General features: G+C 40.1%; 1 protein-coding gene across 1 annotated transcript in view; it reads right to left on the bottom strand.

Annotated features, from left to right (window-relative positions):
* The window catches only part of LOC109487470 (multiple epidermal growth factor-like domains protein 6), a 120,256-nt gene that overhangs the window by 28,061 nt on the left and 74,454 nt on the right, over positions 1 to 17,741 (bottom strand). Inside the window, exons 5-7 of the mRNA XM_019791459.1 lie at positions 16,392 to 16,514; positions 12,755 to 12,877; positions 1,832 to 1,957 (exon numbers count right to left, since the gene is read on the bottom strand). Coding sequence (XP_019647018.1) covers positions 1,832 to 1,957; positions 12,755 to 12,877; positions 16,392 to 16,514 — 372 coding nt within the window. The remainder of the gene's footprint in view (positions 1 to 1,831; positions 1,958 to 12,754; positions 12,878 to 16,391; positions 16,515 to 17,741) is intronic.

Consider the following 17,741-nt stretch of genomic DNA (forward strand, 5'->3'; position numbering starts at 1 on the left):
ACTTCTTCCTTTTTTACTGTAAAAAAGNGTTTTAAAAGATGATTTTTCATTACAAGCCAAAGTAAATTTTACAAACTTTGTGATAGCCTTGCAAGACTGTCATTGTGACAGCAGACTTCCCACCTGGAAAACTTCAGTAAACAACCAATGACAAGTATAACCAAAAATGGCTGGTGACTTCATCAGGCACACCAGTGTTACTACTACATCGACCAAATATGTAGTCTAGACCCATAAATGAAGGAAACTACAAAGCAGACTTCCTGCCAAGTGACAAGTGTAAGCACTGCACTTCTGCTATCTACTGGTCAGATCTTGGCTTACTGACAGACATAGCAGTGCTGCTAGTAGCCAGGAAATCTTCTTTGCCAAAATCAAGCAGCGCAATTTTTCACCCGGGAAATTCCTAAACTGGGAAAGGTTTTTGTCTCATAAAAATGGCATTGACTTGGCTTGTCTTTTTGGTGTAAAGCCAAAGCACAAATGAGTTCTAGCTGTTGGCTTATAGAAAACAGAAATTTCTTTGCCAGAATCTTACAGCAAAATTTTTCATCCGGAAAATTCCTACACTGGGAAAGGTTTTTGTCTTATAAAAATGGCACTGACTTGGCTTGTCTTATTGGTGTAAAGCCAAAGTACAAATGAAAAACAGAACTTTCTTTGCCAGAATTTAACAGTGTCAGGGAAATTTTTCATGTGGAAAATTCCTGAACTCTGAAAGGTTTTTGTCTTATCGAAATGGAATTGACTTGGCTTGTCTTATTGGTGTGAAGCCAAAGCACAAATAACTAAGTCTAGCTGTTCGCTTATAGAAAACAGAAATTTTCGCCAGAATCTAACAGTGCAATTTTTCACCCGGAAAATTCCTATACCGGGAAAGGTTTTTGTCTTATAAAAATGGCACTGACTTGGCTTGTCGTATTGGTGTAAGGCCAAAGAACAAATGACTTCTAGCTGTTGGCATATAAAAGACTGGTTCCACTTGGCTTTGCTGCAAGTGCCCACCCAGGTTTATCGAAGTTTAATCTTGTCCACGTTGGGAAGTGACAAGTTTTGTGACCGTCCAAGGTTGGGAAAGTTGCGAGCAAGCGAAAGCCTGAGTTCCAAGAAAAGGTTTGCCACGGGCAAAGGGATGTGAGGTTTTGCTGATATCTGTAATTGTCACATTTTTGTCAGCTGATGTTGATGTGAAAATACGAGTGTGAAACTGTAAGTGTAACTCAGTTATCCAGGATATGTATATTTGTTGTTCAAACAATCCCATTAGGATCATTAGAGAGAAAGAGAGAGAGAGAGAGAGAAAGAGACAGAGAGGGAGAGAGAGTCATGCATACGTCAGTCTTCTAGGCACAAAATTAGATTTTTTTCAGTTTTCGTTTGATGTTTGGTCAACGTTGCACCAGAATATTGCTCGTTGAAGATAAATATCTTCGACACAACATCTAAAAACTACAGGCAGCATGTCATTCTTAAATACACGAATACGACCTTCAACGAGACATTCTGCCATAGTGCTATGCAAATTACATGATGAGTTTCAACAAGGAAGTTAAAAAAACCTCCTTGGGTTGGCAGTTTTTTTCTAGGATCAGTCAGGAAACAGGAAACACAACTTTTTTTTCTAGGCCAGAAGGTTGAGGTGTCCGGGCTTTCGGATGGAAATTGTAGGATTGTAGACAGGATAACTGATGGTTTACCTGTGTTGAGGGTGTTTGGTGTAAATGTGGGGATGATTGCCTGACATGTGTAGGTGATGGGTCTTGATGTATGGGTGAGGTCCAATTTTTTAACCTCCTTGGTTTCAACAAACAAACTAACAAACAGCCCTTACGTTCACACGTGGACCCGTCGCGCTGCAGAGTGTACCCATTCTGACAGCTGCAGTAGTGGCGCCCGTACCCGTTCGGCACGCAGAGCTGCTGGCAGCCTCCGTTACTGAACGAACACCTGTTGGCAGCTGTGGGGGAAAACAACATCAAACAACAACATTTTACTTCACACGTCTGTCAAATACGTAGGGAGCACCATATTGTTTGTGACTAATTTGTAGCCTCTACCAGACTTCAGGAGGTGGCTGGAAAGATTAGAAATCGGCCACTTAGAGAGATAACATGCCAGAAGAGTTTTTCTGCTGGGAAAGAACATTTTGCCACACCTGAAGCGGGAGCAGCAAACTGTTCTCTCCAGCAGAAAAACTCCCCTGGCATGTTATCTCTCCATTTGGCCAATTTCTACTCTTTCTAGCCACCTCCTGAAGCCTGGTAGAGGCTAACTAATTTGTAGCTTGAAATGCCTTTTCCCTAAATGGATTATGCATGACTGTGTAGATTGAAATCTATGGGCAACTGAGGACAACAACATTGCGCAAAAACACTTTTTACTTCCCATGTTTCTCAAATACTTGGCAAATTAGGGGACATCAATGCTCGTGCCAAATATTTAGCTTGGAATGCCTCTTCACTTCAACTTTTAATATAAGTGGACAACAACATTGAACAGCAACATTTAATTCCCACGTTTATCAAATACTTGGGGAGTATAGGGAACACCACATATTGTAGCTTTGAATGCCTCTTCAAGTTTTAATACGAGTGGAATGCATGTCTAGATAAAGATCTATCATTGGCAACTGTGGACAACAACATTTAGCAACAACATTTACTTCCCACATTTATCAAATACTTGGCAAAGTAGGGGACACAATTGTCTGTGCCAAATAATTAGCTTCGCCTTGGAATGCTTTTTCCCTTCAAGTTTTAATACAAGTAGTAAACATCTATTAGCAGCAGTGGGCAACAACACAAGAAATCGGAAATTGGTTGTGTCTCAGTGGCATGCCTAGCATTGGTTTATCATAACCTATATGTACATGAGACACAGTGTATTCATGCATGTCAACTCTCCCACTTTCAAATGATTAAGGCATCTGCATTGTATACAAATCACTGCTAAACTGGGTAAAGAGATGTTTTGTTAAACAAAGCTCCTTCAATTTTCATAGTCACTCCAATATCTCCTAAGTTCACGTCCTCCAATTTTAGTGTAATTTTGTGCTTTCGAAGGCAATTTCACCAAAATTGCCAGGCTTAGCATAAAAGCCCTGCTATTTCTGAGGTAACAAAAAGAAGCATTTCGAGCAATGGCCGTAACAGACAAAGCTTCCCTTGTGCCGTTGACCCTGTAGTCCATCTGTCATCCTGGGGGTTAGAATCCTCCCCAAGGTGCTGTCAATACTCCCAGATACACAATCCCATAGGATCAACAACTCGCCGCTAAATACTGGTGAAAACCAGGATGATGCTGAACAGGTGGTGCCTCCCAGCTAATCCGAAATTTATTGGGGTCAGAGCGGGAGCTTGTCTGCAGGAAGTTTTGTCTGTTTGTGTGTTCCCATGCAGGTTCTGCAAACTCCGGCCTGATCCGAATTTGATTGGGTTCAGGGAAAGCTATATAAGAGGGCCTGCATGCCCTTTTTCGTAAGGCGTAATCAGGCCTTTTTAGTCTTCGTAATCCGTAGGCAGCCTCCCGAAAAATTAATGTAATTCATAATCAGTACATTAGCGGCAAAGCATTGAGTCATAATCAGCTCTGAGAATTTAATGTAAAAACTCGCAATCGGCAGCAAAAATTTTGCGTAATTCGTAATCACTACCCCCCCATGAAGGCCCTCCTCTAATGTCAATGGTCTCTAGGAGATGTTTTCTTATTTGTGGTGATGTAGTTATGGGTGGGACAGGTATGGGAAAGCTGGTGTCTATGTTTTGTACTGTTTTGTTGTTTCCAAGGAATCTGAGTTGGTCTGAGAACCTTTGAGTGCTGAGCTGCCCAAGAGATCGGTTTAAACAGAAAGAGGAATAAACACTTCAGAAAATGCATACAGAGAGAGATAGAAGCTCATCACTAGCTTCAAAGAAACATTCGTGAAGTCTGGATTATAACTTCATTTGAAAATCAAGGAGGTAATTTCATGTGAACTTGACCTTGCTGTGTGGGCTTTTTGGGAAGCTAAATATATTCTTTTTATCCATTGGTATATCTTTTTCCTTGGTATTTAGATAAGTACAATAATAGGCAAACCGCGATAAAATCAGTACCGAGAACTGACATGCCAAAACATCTGACTAGTAAACTACCATTCTTTAGAATGTCACCAGGAAGCAACTAACTCCAGAATCCTAAGTACAGGAAGGAAATTGGCACAGACCAAAGTTTTGTGGAAGACTTGCGTGACTCCCTCCACTTGACTCTGCCCAGTAGAGCCAGGAAATGCTTCTTTCTCTGTTTTCTACCATTTGTAACTTCCAAGGTGTCAGTGAGAATCTTTGCAAAGCTTTGGGAGAGACCCATTCAAAGGAAAATGGGAACAAGGAAAATATGCATTCGGAGACTTAGGAAGTGAAGCTTTACCATGAAATGTGATTAAAAAAGCCAACATCTCGACATCTGTCAAACTTTCTTTCAGCTATGACTGTTGTTTCATCCGAGAATCAAGTGATTTCAATCAAACTCGTAGTTCTAGGAACAGGAATTAGAAAATTGGCACACACAGTGGAGGCAGGCCGTCCGCGGGAAAATGACGTCATGGCGCGTAGCGCACTCTGATTGGCTAAGAATCTGTAGCCTTATCTGGACACATTCTGTACTGGGCACAGAGTAAAGTTTTGTGTGAGGCTTGCGTGACTCCCTCCACTTGACTCTGCCCAGTAAAGCCGTGAAGCACAGGAGAGGGGAGGGGAGGTCATAATCAGGCCCCACTAATCACTGTTTTATGATTATGATAGACGACAGAGACAGGCACATTGACTTTGACCTATTTCTTCTGCAGACATTCAGGCATGTTTTACTACTTTGGGAAGATAGTGATCTCCAACCTGGCATCAAGATGTTGTGAAGTGTAACTAATGTTCTACAGTTGCTAGTCTTTCATTGCCAAGTTTATGATTTAGAGTATAAAACACAAGAAGCGGAAGAAAAAATTCAGAATTTGGCAATTTCAGATGATACTACAGAGATTCGGAGGCCAAGACATAAATCTTTATCAGACCAAGATCTACCCACGCTTTAAAGCTCCAGTGTATAGGGCAGTGCCCATCTCTGATTTAGCCTATAGCCCTTGTGCCACACAGTTGTGCAAGCACTACTGCACTAGGCTTAAGCTATGTCAAAATTTAATAGTACTCTTTCTCATAAGTGAGACAAGTATATGCCATTGTTAAACCCTCAGCCAAGGGCCTGAACTCGTAAAAGTCTGGTTCTTCTGAGTGTTATCCATAAAGTCCAATTTGTAAGACCTAGTCTAAGCCTCCATGTGCTTAAGGAAGCCTTAACAGGCGAGCTGACAGTTCAGGAGCCTGACACCCAGTGAACCAGGGGGGCTCCTGACTGAACAAAGGGCCAGACAGACACAATTAGAGCCAGGTGTCGTCTGAACTACTACTTAACAGTTAACCTTCCAAATGTCATGGGCTGATAATGAGACCTACTTCGAAATGACCTTGACTTAAGAAAGGTAAAACTAGTTGTACATGTAACTTTATCTTCAATATGCAGGATTGAAAAATCATTGAAATTTTCTTAATTGTAATGTGGTGGAGTTATGGGTAATTTATCAGAACATTCAAACCCAAGTTCAGAACTGAAGACTTGTTCTCTCAATGATGATTACAAAAACTTGAAATCCTTCAATGACAAGCTTGAATCCACCCTGAAATGAGTAGGGCTGATGTCATATTGCCATCTGCAATCAGCCTTTCTTTAGAGTATGCAATTAAATCTCTAAAACTTCAAGACACAAAGGCTTGGTTTGTCTTGTGTTAAAAAATGATCAAGATCAAAGATTTTTAGAAGACGTACTGCCAGGCAAAAGTCTTTAAATTTCTGTGAAAACTATTGAAGTCTGCCTCCTTCAATAAACCTTCAAAATCTTGGTCTGTCAGATGTTTATTTAAAACTACAAGTTCGAGAGCAAAGAAAACACTGGGGGCAAGTCTACAAACACAGAGGTTGCAAAAAGACAAAGGCCGTTTGAAAGTCCATTTGCGAATTCCTGCCTAGTCTAGCAGAACAACAACAGACTCGTCTGAGGTCGACTTTTCAAGTAAGAACAGCCTCCACCAAGACAAACTAGAACCCGATGTGACTATTTAAGGTGCAACATCACTGTAACACTTTAAATTTGTACTACGAAAATTTTATAACTTACAGGTTCAAGTGACACTAACAACAGTCAGATTGTTTAAACCAGGCAATTTTCTCTACAAGAAATTATAGTTTGCACCCGACTAAATACAGTGGCTGAAAAATCGAAAAAACTAGGCAACTAGGGAGAATTTTTTGCTGAGGGAGTTTGACTTTAAATCCTTTAAGCCAATATTACCCTCACTGCCAACTCACTATAGATCTGCTTAATTTTGTTGAATTTTAGCATCCATAACCCCTTAAGAAGGCCTGGTGGAGGCCAAGAAATTGAGTCATAACAAAGACTGAAATGGCGCATTTGTGTGGGAGGTTTAAGTGGTGCAGAATTGACGCTTGCTACCCTCAGGAAGCTGAGCTCTCAATAAAGAAAAGTTACAAGGACAAGGTTTATGAGGCAAAATGCAACGGAAGAAGTAGGGAAAAATTTCAGTCCTATCCCTTTCATGGATCAGAATAAATTTGTTGCCATTGTTTGAAGGTAAAGCACTGCAAAATGTGCTTCACTACTGACTCTGACACAAGAGGCTATAATTTTACCCTCATAAAACTACTGGTTTTAAGTTTAAAGACCGGTAAGTTTAGACGAGTGTCTGAAAAGAGATCACTTCTGACTATAACCTGCAACAAAACTTGGTGAAAGAAACGATTCAAAAACCCATGGAAGGTACACAGCCACTGACCCTAGCTGGTCAACAACCACTTTTGAAGAAATGAACTAAACTTGCTAACAATGGATACTATAGACACATACAATACAGAAACTTGGCAATGAACCAATTTTATGTGGACTGTGAAGAAAAGAAGAGTGGCTGAAAAGAAATCACTTCAGAACAATCTGCAACAAAACCATAGAAGGTACAACAACCACCGATCCTAGCTTGTCAACAACTAAAATGTACTAAAGCGATGTACTAAACACGCAATCAAACGAACCCATTTAATTTACTTTAAGACCAAGAGGAAAGTTACATAATTTTTACTGTTGGCAGAGAACCAATTCTATGTGAACTGTGAAAAAAAAGTCCTACGCAACCACAACATCGCTATAGCTTGTCCACAACCTCTTCTAAAGCGATGAACAAAACTTGCTAATGATAAAAAACTATCCATTTAATTTACTTTATGTGTATACAGAAAGTTGGCAGTGAACCAATTCTATGTGGACTGAGAAGAAAAGAGTCCTACCCCTCCAGTTGGTGAAAGAACGAAATGATTCAAAAACTCTCTAGGAAGGTACAGCACTTCTGAAGTGATGAACTAAACTTGCTAACAATGGATACTTTAGACAATCAATTTAATTTACTTAAAGACAGATTGAAGTATATACAATACATGACAATACAGAAAGTTGGCAATGAACCAATTCTATGTGGACTGTGAACAAAATGAGTCCAGTTGGTGAAAGAAATGATTTCAAAACCCATAGAAGGTAAGACTGCCAGACCAAGTTCTAAAGCAATGAATTAAACTTGCTAACAGTGGATACTATAGACAGTCTATTTAATTTACTTTAAGATGAATGTATATACAACAACTTGACTGTGAAGAAAAAGATTCCTACCCCTCCAGTTGGTACACGGCACACAACCCCGACATCGCCCGCAGCCTCTACGGTACCCGCGCCCGTCCACACTTCCGCAGGACACCAGGAGCACCAGAAGAGCAACCGCTCTCCACATCGCCATCGTTCAAACCACGAAAAAAACGACTTAAACCCGCAACTATCACTCCCAGCTGTTTTAAGAAGGAGACAATAGCAAGCCCAGATGTATTGGCGGGTGCCGAATCGTGCCCTCAGCAGGCTGAGACTCCTGAGTTCACGTTGTCCCAGTAGTGACAACAGCAGAGTTCGCCACGTGTCAGCGAGCGCAGGGAAGACCAGCCAACTCCAACCAATTGGCAGAAGGGTGGGTTTGGTACTGAACTTGGCTCGGGTGGCTAACAGCTGAGTTTGCCCCGTAAGCCTGGCCTACACACAACTGTGCAACACAGAATCCAGTGGCTGTAAATATACAGTGAACGAGCCTGAAATAGACACTGTCCCCTTTGTCATGTTAAGGGCAGGAGATTCTTGCAAATACCACGCGGCTAAAGCTAAGGCTGTGCTAAGCTGTTTTTGTGGTTCTTGGCAGTTTCTTTGTAAACTAATGCTGGGCTAGAGAAGCAACAATGAAGAGCATTGAAAGAAATGTTTAACTTAGATCTTTAGCATTTAAAAAGTATTGACTCTGACATTAACATTGCACTTGACGAAAGAGTTTCAAATATCATCATTAAATTTTGTAATCATCTGTGGGTGAGTAACACAAAAACTTGTCTGAGGACTGAGGCATTGACTTGGCATGGCCTGGCCAAAGTGCTTAGTGTGCTCTTTCTTGTAGGAGTCACTGTGGGTTGTTTGCAGTTGTTCCTTTCTTGGAACTTCTTTTTTGAGGTTTGCCAAAACCAGGACTGACCTAAATTTACGGTAACGGCTCCAGAGTTAAATGTCATGATTGAGCGAAATGGAAATTGTCCAAATTTGCGGCTAAACACTGTGGCACCAGACCAAAACACCAGATTAACTCTGCATTATGAAGCCAACATTCAGTGACAGTGATTGTTCTAAGTTGTACTGTAAATTCCTTTACTTTTGCATTGGTTTTATTTTACTGTAGAAGGGATAATTGCTGTTTCATCATCCTCAACTGGGGTTCAGGAGGGAAAAGGCAGTTTTCACCATGTTACGGTTAAAACAATTCTGTAGTTCTTGTTCGGTAGACATACAAGGAAGACATATTTGCAGTGCGATGAATTTGCGGTGAAGAGGACAACTAAAAGATAATACAACTGCTAAAGTTTTAAGACTTACAGTACCAAAAACCTGGCTTCTGTACCTGTATCTGTATAGCCGATATAACTGTCCTTCGGCATAACACACCAGCTTCTCATGCAGTAATAGAGGTTTTGACAGTTTCTAATATGTCAAAATTCAAACTTGATAGATTCTCAGGCATGCAGGCAATTAGCTTCCTAGTCATGGCATTTTGCCCATGCCAAGGTAAATGGATGTATTATACCGGCATCCGTGACGCAGTTTAGGACCTATCATACACAGGGTCATGTTTACGCATCAGAAAGTCATGTTTTTTCCTATCCTTTTGGCAGACTTTCAACACCTTGGCAGAGCTTCAACGTCTTAATTTTCTGGCACGTCTTAAAGGGTTCAGGTAAGTCAAGAGGATGCCTTGGCCTGTCGAAGGCCCAGTCAGATTAATTTCCCGTTTAAGGGACACCTGCGGAGTGTTTTTCGCGATAAGGTCACGGAGCAATCAGTACTTCACACGAAACAGGAAGGCAACTGATTTGGCTGCTTTTCTTCCAAATCTGGTTAGGCCTTGGAAAAAAAATGTTGTGTTTCCTGACCGACCTAGAAAAACCTGCTGACCCTAGACTTTTTTTGGGGGGGGGGGGACAAGGGACATATTTCAAGCTGATCAACCTTTTCTAGCTCCATGATCTGACACCTGAGTGATAAAATGTTGTACAATAATTGGTTTTTTAACATTCAATTTGACATTGAAAATATAAGTGTTCGCATGCAAGTTTCTACTTTGTTAGGCTGTATTGTATAAGTTGGACCCCTACATTATATAGATATCACTACTACTGACCCTAATTTTTTCAGGACTGCATGAAACAGGAAACACAACATTTTTTCCCTAAGCCTTACGGCAATGTCAATTCCCTTCCTTGCTTCTTTGCATAACAATTTATGAACAGGACATTCACGAAGACAGAATGCTAATATTTGCGTGTTTGACTTTCACTCATTTCAAGCGCCAAATTAAAGGAGTTGTTTGACGCATGTTGATGGATGCATCTATTTTTAGAATAACTTTTCTTGCATTATTCTAAAACTTATTTTTTGTTGACATTTAAACCTCCTTACCTTCTTTCTATATTATTATATATCAAATCTCAACCGACAGATGAAAATGAGACTATTCCTACAAAAGTGTTTATTTGTACTTTGAACAACCTTCGATTTCCAAAGGATCTACATGTAGAATGATTATTATACAGACCAATCTTTGGTACAGAATTTTTGTACTGTGCTCAAGACCCCTCATCCCACAGAGCTAACATAAACCTGGCATTCCACTCTGCTCACACCACACTCCGCGGCGATGCTTGTCTGCGCCTACCCAACCCTGAACAATCCCTCCTAAAATGTCCTCTCCTCTGTTGGCCACACAACTGGACTTAATGGACAGTACCTAATCTCTGACCAGATCTTTTGGTGGCTGCAACAGGGATCAAATTGGCTGCTGAAGGCAGTATCAATGTCCATTTGCCACTAGAAACTGGCTGGTGAAAAAATAGATATCCCAGTACAAAAAAGCCTCTTTTTGTAGGGGAAGGCAACAGAAAAGTACAATGAACCACAGCATATCATGAACGTCCATCCTAAGGACTGTTTCCATTTCCAGTAGCATGCATGCATTGATTCAGGATTCGAACTCACGACCACTTGGTCCAGAGGCAGGGCTACTAACCACTGGGCTATGCACACTAGTACTGGTGTGCTACGCTGGTGACATGTGTCAGGACATAACTCTTAAACTGAGGAGACCACCAGAGTTCTCTAGTCAAAGTGTGCGGCTATGCAGAAAAGTGCTATTGGGACACAAACAATGGAGACTATGCTCACTAGAAGGCTTCTGAAGAGCCAGTACAATCAATTACTTGTTCCAGTATAGCGAATAACACTCCTTGATTGTGCTCTTAGGCTTAAACACACACACAATGAAGATATGTCATGCAACTGTCATACAACAGCTGTTATAGACAAAAGATGCGAAATCCCAAATTCTGTTCATCTTTCCAGAACAGCAGCAAACCCTACCATCTTTTCAAAACTGTTCATACAAATCTTCTGTTGCGAAATAAACAATAGATATTGTATACATTGAAAGGATACTTTGAGACTGATACCTTAATTTTACAAAAGCTTGCTTGTCTGCCAGTTTAATCAATTACCTGTGTAATTACCAGATAATTAAGCACCCAGGGTACCAGACTAACATGTCAAGTATTCCTTTCACGTCTGCTATTTTAAGAGCAGGCCCCCAATGGAGCAGCTGTATGCTTGTATGTATGTGACTTGTTCTACATTGTATCTGTGACAATCACTGTGAAATAAACTTTAATTTGGTTTTATGGAATCTTCTTCAAAGAAGAAGAAGAAGAACTCTGACTCATAGTTCTGAAATCTTATTGTGCAACAGTCATGAAGGTTAGTAACTGTTATACTGTCAAAACTGTACAAGTGACCACCCGTACATACATTTGTAAGGACCACTTTGCAATTGTGAACACTTTTTTGGTAACTTTTCCCATTGACCTGTCTTCAGTGACCACCTGTCCGTATAGACCAAATTTTAACAGTCCCCCCAGTAGTCATCTTGGACAGTATTGACAGTACACAATATTAGACACTAGCATCTAAGACCTTTGTCTTGCATTTTCTTCCCAAAAATGTGACTTAAGGTTGATTTTTTTTAGAAATTTGCACTTGTACATGTATGTGTAACAGTACGTGTCAGTTAGTGATGTTAGCCACTAGTATCTAAGACATTAATAATTGTCTTCCTGGCCTAGTTTCTTTAAGGACTTTGTACCTGGCTCAGATGTTGCATTTTCTTCCCTCAGCGGTAACACTTCCACGGCGAGTCTGACTTGAGCTGTTAAGGGAAGGGGGGAGGGGGGCAAATTCCAAGACCCCAAGTAGAGGAGAGAGTGAGAGGTGGGAAACAAATAGGGTTATGGCAAATCATAATGAAATGAAAACAGACATATGAAAGATAGAAATGTGCTTGTATGGAAAAAAAGCATATTTTTGGTCATGAAGATTGAAATGTGCAAAAAAATCATAATATAGACAGATGAAACATAGCAAATAAAAAACTGAAAAATTAATTACCAAGCATGTATATGACAAATATGGCCATTACATGTATGTAATGCAACTGTACAATGTAATATGTAATGTGTTCAGAAATAGAGAAAATGAGCACAATGGCCTTTGCAGTGATCAATGTGTGAAATGTCCAGAGACAGAGGTATTGTTGGATGCCTTGGCCCCCAAAATAACACGTAACACTCTTGTCCTCCTACCAACAACAAAAATGCTCCTCTCCAAGGTGTTTCCAAAAATATACAATCATACTGTGAAGTCTGTACTATTGGTAACTGTAGTCCTGTAGTCATTTTTCCTTTCTAATGTTTATAACAAGTGTTAACCTTCTCCCTGCTAAAGAAGCCATACAGTACCAAATCTGTATTGGTTACATGGTTAACCAGGGAGAAGGTTAAGTAGAGAATGTGTGACGTACAGGTACCTATGCAGCTCCTGCCATCTGAGTGTGTTTGCTATAGATTTACCAATATAATTTTAATTAATAAACTGCGATCAGTGATTGTTAACCTTCTCCCTATATACTAGTAAAGTAGCCATACGATACCATATCTGTACTGGAGAAGGTTAAGTAGAAAATGCATGACGTACAGGTACCTATGCAGCTCCTGCCGTCTGAGTGTAGCCGCTGGCCCTCCGGACACTCGCAGTAGAACCCTCCTTCTCTGTTCACACACTGGTGCTGGCAGCCGCCGTTGTGGATCTTACACTCGTCTACATCTGCAGAGGAAAACACAAGAATCTGTTAGTTACAGGCCTGCAGTTCCAGGGAAAGCTGCTAGAGGGCCCAAAACCATACCACTTATTTCTCATCCCGAAAGCTATGTGCCACTAAAATATATCATCTTCAGAACCTGAGATACCAAAATTGGAAGTTTTCTGCAGTACCTATAGAAGGTGCTAGGAGGACCTTTTAATCATACAATCAAGTTCTTGTCCTTTGTTGTGTCAACACCTACAAACCTACAAAGAAAAACTTAAATTTTCCATAAGCTTCAAATGACAGATGTAAAATATGTGAATTAGTGTAAAAATTCCAAAATTTTTGAGCACCCTTCAAAAGGATGAGTTGGACAGACAAAAATGTAAAGCTGGAGACAGGCCTGGTTGAGACTACATCTGAAGTGTAAAGCAGACCTCCCTGCCTGGTATGTGAGAGACAAAGTGGCCGTACACAGCCGTGCAGCAAAAACACATTCTTCCCTCTGCTGCGTAAACTTACTTTTACCTCAGGTCAACACCAACAAAGCCAGGTATGTTGTCACTAAACCCAACTGACGACAAGACCAATATACAAAAGAAACATCAGTGATCATGTTTTTCAGTAGGCTCAAAGAAGGTCCAGGTAAAAGCTATCTTCTTTTGGAACTCTTCTTTTAAGAATCAATTATCTCCTTTGAAATCTCTTTTCCAACTTTCAAAGAAATCTTGGATCTTTAAATTCTTCTTATCTTCACCTTTTTTATGGTTACTATTCTGTTTCTCATATTGGCTGGGTCAAGTAAAAATACAGACATTCAATGGCTCATTTTAGACACATGTTTGACGACATACAAAGCTCTTCAGATTTGTTGATACAGAAAACAGTTGCTTTATAACTGCTGCACAATGGTAACAGAGAATGGAACTTGCTTGCTTTGAACACATTCAGTATTATGAAAGTAAGAGGCCACCTTGATAACTTCATGATTCCATAATATCAGATTGAAACTGCGAAATTTGTGAAAGCAAATAAATTAATTTCAAAACATCAGTTGTGTAAGGTTTTTCTTCATAAAGTGTTAAGTTTTCTCTTTTATCACCACAAGCCCTCAAAATTCGCTAAATGGTGCTATACTCAAAGCATTTTCAAGTTGGCAAATGTACTAAAAAAAGTTGTACCATAAGGTGCAATTCTGCAAAATCTCACTAGAGGGGGCAACTGACCAACCAACACCACCAGTCCTCTACTCACCACAACTTGCCAAAAGTAGCTCAAATTTGTATCCAGTTTGGGAGAGTGTTTGTTTATTTACCGAGAGCAAATCTGTTTGGTCGTTGTCATTTCTGGGGTGTTGGTCAAGTCTTAATGGGTAGGCCCTCCATCACGGCTGTGTTTGTAAACTCACAGGACCGTGTTTATGTTGGCGGCTACTGTGGAGCAACACTAGAATGGGACCCACTTGGTCAGACAGAGATAGATAGGAGCCTTACAAGTTGCTACTTTTGCGAGGACTTAGCGAGGAAATTCTGTTTTCATGTGCATTTCTTTACATGTTTGTTTGTTTCTTTAGATAGGTGATATCTTAAAATGTACGTACAGATTCACTGTTTCGGTAGCTCTGATTCTTTTTTTGCTGTTCTTTTTTTTTGAGGGACCATGAGCTAAGCAGTGGATGAGATCATCTTTTCACTACAGTAAGTTAGCTGTTTAGTTAATTACTAGATACATGTAGTTTGCAGGATATTGAACAAGGAAGAAGAGACAAAATTTCAAAACAGGTCTAGATCCAAGGCTGCTCATACAAAATGTAATAAGATAGTAAAATATGCCACCTTGGCAGAATTCACAAAGTTTGTGCAAAGACTGGCATGTTGTCCTTTTTTGTCAGGATGTGTTGGACATAAGTATATAATCAGTTCTAGCCGCTGTGATGGTATTGTCAACATGCATTACATCCATCCAGCATGTTTTCAACAACTTTCATTACATGTGAGGATACCGATCTAAAGAAAACACTCTCACACACTACAGTCACAGTTCAGTACATTCTGTTAGTCACACATGTTTAGCTGCGAGGTTTTCGATATTTAGTTTCGTCCCCCTGCAATATTTGGCTGGCAGTGAGGTCATATCTGATAAAGACAGCCTGTTGACCCGATGGTACAAAAAGTAGGACTTGTTTTTGCCTATGAAAACACAGGTGACCTACCAAAGCAGCCTACACTGCTAACTCTAGCCACCCTTATGGCTAAATTCTATCCTTTAGTTCTACAGCAAAGCTATAGACTGTGGTTTTCTAAACCCATTGTCCAGAATGTCTTAATTCACGAAGGGTGGAAGTATGGCCAAAGCTTTGAGTTTGAAGAGTGACTGCAAGTAAACAAGTGTACAAAGAAAATCAAGTACAGTACTGTACTGTGCATGAAAAAAGCGGTTGTACATTCATGGCTTCTGTTAATGTCAATTTACAGGTATGATACTTCCTCGATCACACACTTAATGACTTAAGGCAGATCTAACAAAAGGGCCTTTAACTTTGTACTTGCTAAAATAACCCTTTGGTGTCAAACTTGTGGTTTGATAGCATGCATGTAGACCCTAAACATTAATTTCCATAAAGATGCATCTCAGTAAAACAGGTTGTCAGATTTCTTGTACATAACAAACAGAATATCTCAATCACAGTCTGGTTTTCAGCCTTTACACTGATGAAGCTGAAGTTTTGTAAACTTTGAGAGTTCAGATGGCTCTCTGGGTGTGATACGAGCTTCTTAGGGCACTTGACCCCTCCGTGGCCGGTCTTATCTTTTATAGTGTATACACACGCCCGCTGCGGTCTGTCTAGTGTTTCCTTAGGAGTGATTATGGGGTCCTTAAGATGCGGAATGACTTTCACAAGTCGTGCCCTCGGCAGGCAAAGGTCAAACAAACCAGTTCGTTTAAGGATTCATGACTTTTATGGAAGCCAAATAACTAAAACTTGACAAAACTAACATAATTGTATAGAATTTACCTTTCGATAATCCTAAAGTAAACTTATTTTAGGTGGCAACAAACTGCTAAATAGTATATTGGATCACAATGTCATTTGACTGGTAGAAATTGGGACCATTCCATTTTTTATTGATACACGATCTCTTCTTTTGCTTTTCTCAACTGACGGTAAAAGTTTTTTTGGTGCTGCTATATTTAGCCAATCACATTGGGTCAACCCTACTCTTTTCCCTTCAAGTGTGTTGGGTTCTTCTACACAATATGCTAGGTGATAAAATAGCAGATTTCAATATGGACAACACTCAAATTTCATTATCTATTGTGATTGTATCATGATAAATATTATCAATCTCTTCTTTTTACGTACATGCAGAAAGAATGACCTAGTCTTGTTTTCTTGCGAGACTAGGTCACTCTGTGATCAAAGCATACGGTGGACATTGAAAAATTGGAGGTACATGTTTAATACCTTTCAAAAACTGTCATTGATCAATGAATGCTCTACTAACAATATTAATCATAAGAAGAGAGCCTTACCTTCGCACGTCTTGCCGTCATCTCCCAGCTTGTACCCAGGCCGACACCTGCAGTAGAAGCTGCCGATGGTGTTATAACAGCTGTCCTGGCATCCTCCATTACGCAACGCACACTCGTTATCATCTGTAACGTTAAAACATTAAAATTCATGAATAACGATAGACATACATGTACCTTGACAACAATACATTCATCATGATTGTTATCATCAGCAACAAAATATGACAAATGTAACTCACAAATTCACACATTCAAATAAAATTATTTGTGCATGTATCTGCATCATCTGATCAACATGATTAATTCATTGTCAATACTAAGCAATAAGATTATAGAACAACATGGATATTAATGCATCATGTTTGTTTTCCACAAGTGTTGTAACAAGGCTAATGTGTAGTTCTATGATTTTACTATATTCATTCATTCATTCATTCATTCATTCATTCATTCATTCATTCATTCATTCATTCATTCATTCATTCATTCATTCATTCATTCATTCATTCATTCATTCATTCATTCATTCTTTCACTCAGTCTCAGTCATTCATTCCCGGCTCTATACCACTAGTACAATGACAGATCACAGCTGAGTATATCCCACTATTTCCGGTAGCGTGCAAGTGACACGCTAATATCTACAGCTGGGATTCGAACTCCCGACCGTCTGATCCGGAAGTAAGGTTCACTAACCATGCAACTGCACACACAAGAATGAACGAAATTAGCCTCCTTTTCGACCTCAACGCTTGGCTAACCGCACAAACGTGATATTATTGAAAACGTCCGCACGCGGATTTACTTTGGCCGGCTTCCCGTAATGATGTTTCGCCGGTGACACGCCAATCTACCACAACGCTGCACGGGGCCTCAGCGACAAGCTGACACAATTCGGGAGGTCACCGCGGGCTTTATATAGTCGAGTGGATTCATTCCTCAAGCTAACCGACATCTAACCACTCCACAGTCATCCGGCATAGCTCTGGTGTAGAACTTTTATTCAGCCTGTCACTGTGCGTTGTAGCCTGTACTTATGACCATGTGTGAGTTCTGTAAACTAGCCAAAAATGTGGGCTTTATACAGTAGAGTGGATTCATTCCTCAAGCTAACCGACATCTACCACACCACAGTCGTCCAGAATAGCTCCTGTTTAGAACTTTTATTCAGCCTGTCATTGTGAGTTGTAGCCTATACTTATGACTATGTGTGAGTTCTGTAAACTAGCCAAAAATGTGGGCTTTATACAGTAGAGTGGATTCATTCCTCAAGCTAACCGACATCTTTCACACCGAAGTTGTCCCTCAGTAGGACATCTGGAGCCGCATAGTTCCCGTTTAGAACTTTTAT

Source organism: Branchiostoma belcheri, unplaced genomic scaffold (assembly GCF_001625305.1).
Source record: "Branchiostoma belcheri isolate BF01 breed outbred unplaced genomic scaffold, Haploidv18h27 scaffold89, whole genome shotgun sequence".
In the NCBI taxonomy this organism is placed as follows: Eukaryota; Metazoa; Chordata; class Leptocardii; order Amphioxiformes; family Branchiostomatidae; genus Branchiostoma; species Branchiostoma belcheri.